Source organism: Leucopleurus acutus (assembly GCF_964270905.1).
Source record: "Leucopleurus acutus genome assembly, chromosome: 20".
In the NCBI taxonomy this organism is placed as follows: Eukaryota; Metazoa; Chordata; class Mammalia; order Artiodactyla; family Delphinidae; genus Leucopleurus; species Leucopleurus acutus.
In genome coordinates this window covers 56,257,568-56,263,617 of record NC_139162.1, presented here as the reverse complement: position 1 = coordinate 56,263,617, position 6,050 = coordinate 56,257,568, and the positions used below count along the sequence as shown (strand labels likewise).

At 65.0% G+C, this 6,050-nt stretch overlaps 1 protein-coding gene across 1 annotated transcript; it reads right to left on the bottom strand.

Moving 5' to 3' along the window:
• Positions 1-1,688: 1,688 nt before the first annotated feature.
• Positions 1,689-4,835, bottom strand: ZNF865 (zinc finger protein 865; the record flags this gene model as incomplete). Its single annotated transcript, XM_082861950.1, has 1 exon — positions 1,689-4,835. One exon carries the CDS (start codon positions 4,833-4,835, stop codon positions 1,689-1,691), a length of 3,147 nt encoding a protein of 1,048 aa, XP_082718076.1.
• Between the last annotated feature and the right edge of the window lie 1,215 nt (positions 4,836-6,050).

Below are 6,050 nucleotides of genomic sequence, written 5' to 3'. Positions count from 1 at the left end.
TTTTAATGTATGGGCTAAACCAAATGTGTCAGTGTCTTATATCCAGCAGCTGCTAGCTGCCAGCCCCGGGCCTACAAGATCACCCAAGCTCCGCTATTGGGAATTCATGGCCCTTCAGTATCCAGCCTCCTACCGCCAGCCTCTCAAGCCGTACCAATCTATTTGAAATTCTCTGGAAGAGCTGGGTTGAGTTAGACACACAAAACCCTCCACCTGGAATTCTTTGCCCACTTTACCTGGCAAGCTCCTGTGGCCCTGTCGTCCTTCGGGCATCCTCCTCCTCCTCCTGCAGGAAGCTTGGTTAGTCCCCTAGTCTGATAAAGTGACTCTTCCATGCTCTCAGCCCCTGGTGAAACTTCCATGTCCTTTATATTATGGTGGTCCACATCCATGTGACTTTTGAGCCCTGGTACGAGGTCTGTCGCCTGCTGGATCTCCAGCCTTAGAGCATGGTGGCCACACTGCCGCCCTCTCGTGGGTCAAACCGGACTCACCCAGGCAGTGCCCGCTGAGCCGGCTTTGTCTTCAGGTTTCAGTATTGAGGGTGCCCGGACTGTAGTCCCAGTGTTACCACGAACTTCTTAGGGATCTTTGGGGCCTCTTTCTTCTCTACGAGCTCAGCATCCTCTTCCGACAAGGATAACTAAATGAGCCTTGCAGATCATATATTTCACTGTTCCAAGAACCAAAATGAGGGCTGTGAAAGGGCTTTTGAAGCTCCCCTAAGTCACCCTGGAGGGAGAGGTTACTACGAGCGAGCTGTATAATAAACACGCATCTGCACAAGGCTGGAACACAGTAATGGTTTACCGGTTCTTTTCCATCTCACTCGAGGGCAAGGAACACGTCCAATTCATGTTTCCCCAGAGTCCATCGAAGGACCCGGCAGACAGGGGCGTTGGGGAAATGTTGGCTGAGTGAACAAATGCCAAAAGCTTCTTGAAGGGGAAGGAGTATAGGCACATCGTCAGTTCCCGAAAGCAGCGACTTACCTGTTTTGTTCATCTCCCATTTGCCCGACTGGAAGCCTAGAGCCTGGATATGGTGAACCCTTGGTAACTACCAGCTGAAGGAGGAAAAGCAGAGAGAGCGAGGGTGAGGCAGGAGGTGTCAGGAAATCAAAATCCCAGGGAACAAAACTTCTCAACCTTCGGTTTGTCAGTGCTTAATCCCCTCCCCCTGGGAGGCAAGAAAGGACTCCAGCGGCCCTGTTGATAAGATTTATTATTCTCCGCTCTGTACAAGCCGCGTCTGCCACCCGCCCCCCACCCCCACAAACCAAGAGCGCCCAGTCCCCCCTGTGCCCTCCCAAACTGCTTGTACTCCACTGTCCGGCCAGATTCCAAAGGAAGGGGGAGGGGCTGTTCAGGCCCATCTCCACCAAGCTGATTGGGGGACTGAACAGCTGCTGGGGCAGGGGACTGATGAGGGTTACAAAACGGGGTTGGACGGAGGATCAAGTTCAGCGTCTGATAGGAGGAGAAGGGGGCCAGAGAGGTCCAGATGGGAGTGGTTCAGTCTTGAGTTTGCATGACATGGGCCTTGAAGGAGGCTAGTCTGTCTGAAGTTCCGAAGGATGGATGGGACAAAGAGAGGAGGGGAAAGAGTCTGATCAGCCTCCCGAAGGGGCGAGTCCGGAAAAGGACACCTGATTGGAGTGGCAGATGGGAAGCACCCCCCCGCCCTGGTCAGGCATCCTTCCCGGGCAAGGTGCCCGTCCCTGCTCCAGGCCCCCCGAGGCCCTCGGCCTTGTGGGCCAGGCGGTGTTTCTTGAGGCCATAGGTGTTGGCGAAACCCTCACCGCAAGAGGAGCAGCGGAAGGGCCGGCCGCCCTGGTGAGCCGCCAGGTGCTTACGGAAGTAGCCAGGATCCTTGAAGGCCTTGAGGCAGGCGGGACAGCGGAGCTCGGGCCGCGGCGGCTCGTGTGCGCGCTGGTGGCGCAGCACGGAGCTCAGGTAGAAGAAGCCCTTGCCGCAGTGCTCGCAGCGGTAGGCGCGCTCGCCCAGGTGCAGCCGCTGGTGCTCCAGCAGGTTGGAGCGGTAGCGGAAGGTCTTGCCGCAGGCGCCGCAGCGCTGGGGCCGGGCCACCGCGTGCAGCCGCCGATGCTCCGCCAGGCTGGACGACTGCGCGAAGCGCTTGGCGCACACGCCGCACTTGAAGGCCCGCTCGCCCGTGTGCACCACGCGGTGCTGCCGCAGGTACCAGGAGCGCAGGAAGCCTCGGCCACACACGCCGCAGCGGTAGGGCCGTTGCTCCGTGTGGCAGCGCTGGTGGCGCATCAGCAGGGCCGCCTCCCAGAAGCGCTTGCCGCACACCGGGCAGCGGAAGCCCCGCTTCTGCCGGTGGCTGCGGCGATGCAGGAGCAGGTCGTAGGCACCCGCGAAGCTCTGGCCGCAGAGGCCGCAGCCCAGGGTCCGCCGCACCAGGTGCACGTACTTGTGAGTCACGAGGCCCAGGAAGTGCTTGAAGCTCTGGCCGCACGTGGCACAACTGAAGCGCTCGGGGCCCGCCCCAGCAGCCCCGCCGCCCCCGGCCACCGCTGCCCCACTCGCATCGTCACCCCCAGACACCCCTGCCAGCGCCGCCACGGCCGCCCCCACCTCCCCGGCCAGCCCGTTGTCCAGCACGTTGGCCGCATCGGTGCTGCTGGAGCCATCCGAGGGCTGGGGGCCGCCGGGCGCGGGTGGGAGCAGGCGCTCGGGAGCAGCCTGGTGGACCAGCTTGTGCCACATAAGGTTCTCAATGAAGCCGAACGTCTTGCCGCAGGCGTCGCAGCCGTACGGCTTCTCCGCCATGTGCGCCTCCTTGTGGCTCATGACGTGGAAGAGGTCCGGGAAGTGCTCGCCGCAGTCCGAGCAGGCATAGCTCAGTCCATCGGCGGCGCCCCCGGACGTGGCCGAAGCGCCCGGGCCACAGGACCCCGTCGCGCCCTGGCTGGCGGGGAGGCCAGCGGCCCCGGCCAGGGCGCAGGGCAGCTGGAGCCGGTGCACCTGGCGGTGGCGGGTGAGGCTCTGCGGGTAGCCGAAGACCTTGCCGCACAGCTCGCACTTGTAGGGCCGCTCGCGGGTGTGCACCACGTGGTGCTTGCTCAAGTGGAAGGACTCGCGGAAGCGCTTCCCGCACACCGGGCACTGGTGTGGCTTCTCGCCCGTGTGGATGCGCTCGTGGCGCTTCAGCGTCTCGCGGCGCCCGAAGCCGCGCCCGCAGATGCCGCAGCAGAACGTCTTGCCGGGGACGCTGGCGCCCGAGGCTCCAGCCCCGCTGGTACCGGCCCCGCCGAGCAGCAGCGGGTGAGCGCCCAGGAGCGGGACGGGCACGGCGCCGTACACCACCGCCGCCGCGGCCGCCGCCGCCTTCTCGCTGTCTGTGGCCGGGGGGTCAGGGGGTAGGAGGTAGGGTCCCGAGGGGAAGGTGGGCGGGGGCTGCGGGACAGAGGCCGACGCGTCCTTGGGCGCGTCGGGGGCCGCGGGCGGGGCGTGGGCAGCCTTGTGCCGCAGCAGGCTCTGGGGCGCCGAGTAGGACTTGCCGCACAGGTCGCAGGGGTACACGGGCCTCGGCCCCGCCGCGCCCGCGCCCGCGTGGGCCGCCTGGTGCTTGAGCAGGTAAGCAGCGTCGCGGAAGGCCTTCCCGCAGATGCCGCAGGGCAGGCGCAGCAGGTCGGCGGAGTGCGTCTTCACGTGCCGCTTGAGGCTCTCCCTGCGGTTGAAGCTCTTGCTGCACACGGAGCACGAGAAGGGCTTCTCGCCCGTGTGGATGATCTGGTGCTGGTGCAGGTGGCTGGGCTTCTTGAACACCTTCCAGCAGAGCGTGCAGGCGAACGGGCCATCGCCGCCCCCTGTCGCCGCCGCCGCCGGAGGAGGTACCCCCAGACCCGCAGGGGCGGCGGGGGTCGCGTTGCCGTCGGCGGGGGCGGCGGGCGTGGCCGGGGGTCCGGAGGACGCCGAGGTGGGGGCGGCGGCGGCGGCGGCGGGCGCGGGCAGGCCCAGCGGTGGGAGTGGGGCGCCTGGCTGCTGCGGGCCCCCCGCGGCCGGCGGCACGTCCTTGTGGCAGCGGCGGTGGCGGATGAGGCTGGAGACGTGGTTGTAGGTGCGGCCGCAGACGCCGCACTCGTATGGCCTCTCCCCCGAGTGCACCAGCATGTGCTGGACCAGGTGCGAGGACTGCTTGAAGGACTTCTGGCACACGCCGCAGGGGAAGCGCCGCTCCATCAGGTACTTCAGCCTCCGGAAGTAGCCCTTGTCGTCCTTGGCTGGATCGCAGGCCGCCCCCGCGGTGGGGCCCGGCGGCGTCTGCGAGGGCGCGGGGAGCGGCCCGGGCGTCCCCGTGGGGGCAGCTAGCCCCGGCGTCGCCCCTGGCCCGGTTGCCGGCCCTCCGCGCTTCAGGTTCCCGAACAGGTGCTGGTGTCCCGAGAGGTCGACGATGCCCCACTGCGGGGCCGGGAAGGCGGCATCGAAGAGCGGAGGGGGGGGCGCTCCGAAGGGGGGCGGCAGGGGCGGGTCGGGCTTCTTGGCTTGGGAGGACGACGACGAAGAGGACGACGAGGACGACGAGGACGAGGAGGGCACCTCGGCCTTGGGTTTGAAGGTGGACTGGGGCGGGTAGTCGTATTGCGGGGGTGGCGGCTGGGGCGGCGGCTGGGGCGGGGGCCCGGGGGCGCAGGGCAGCGCCGCCACTGCCTTGGCGTGCTCCCCGTACAGTTCCATGGGCTCAAAGCGCTGGTGGTTGAGGAACTCCAGGAAGTCGAAGGGGTAGCTCTGGAAGTGAACCCCGTCCTCGCCCCCTAGGCCGCTGCTCCCGCCGCCCCCGGCGCCGCTGCCCGCTGCGTTGGCCTCCATCCTGGGCGGGTGGGAGATGGGGGACCCTGCAGAGAGGAGGACGGGGCTGAGGAGGCAGGGCCTCGCGCGGGGTCCCCCAGCTGCGGGCACTGGAAGACGCACACCCACCGGCTCGAGATCCGCTCCCTCCTCGTCCGGCCTTGCTCACCCGTCCCTCTGTCCTTCCACCCCACAGGCCAGCCTTCCTCTTGGCTCCGCTGGCCCCACTGACCTCTCCCCCATGGCCTGTCCCCTTTCTGAGTCCTCTTCGCTCCTCGTCTCCCTGCTGTTTCTCGGATGCCTTCTCTCTCTCCCCTTTTTTCTAGGCTTCTCACACATCTCTATCCACCCTGCAGACCCTGCAGGCCCCCACTTCCTCTCCTCAGATTCTAGTTCTTCCAGCATCCCTGGCTTCTGCTCTCTCTGCCTTGTGCACACTCTCTCAGGCCTCCACTCTGGGTCTGCCCAGGCCCTCTGCTCTGTAGCCCCCTCACCCCCAACACACACACACTATCCCCAGGCCCCTGCTCTCAATCCCCTCAGGTTTTGCCTTTGTCAAATGATAAGTTTCCATCAGAGCGGTTAAGAGGGCGGCCTCTGGAGCCAGAATGCCAGATCTGAATCTAAGCCCTGCCATTCTCCAGCTGTGTGACCAAGGACAAGTTCCTCTCTGTGCCTGGATTTCCTCACCTACACAGCCCTACCTCACAGGGCTGCTGTGAGTACCCAGCAAGCTATGTGTGTCGGTGGGTGCTTCCCGGCACACTGGACGGGACTCTAGTTATCACTCCCACTGCTAGTAGCACAGAGAGAAAGTCAGGACACACGAGGACAGCTGGAAAGAGCCAGTGTGGGGAGGGGGCATTCTTTTACTATTCTTACTAGGTAGGAAAGAGACTGCTTGCCTGGGGAGAACAACTTACAGCAGCGCAGCTGGGCAGCCTGACACAGCAGGAAACACGTGGGCCCTGGCCCTGGGTTCAAGTCCCGTCTCCTTCCTGACCCACACCCTCTCCACTTCTACAAGGGGGCGGTGACCCCCAGAAGGCAGGGGGGCTTAAGGGGGCTGAAATAGGAGGTAAGGAAACACAGCCATTGGCAGAGCTCATTCAGCCCCTGGAGCTATCTGTACCTTCAGTGACATCGCACACCTAGGAGGAGCCTGACGGCAGGTGCTCCGGGAGTGTGGGCTCCTGTCCTTGCCCCTGGGGGGGCGGGGTTCCTGCCCCGTCCAGG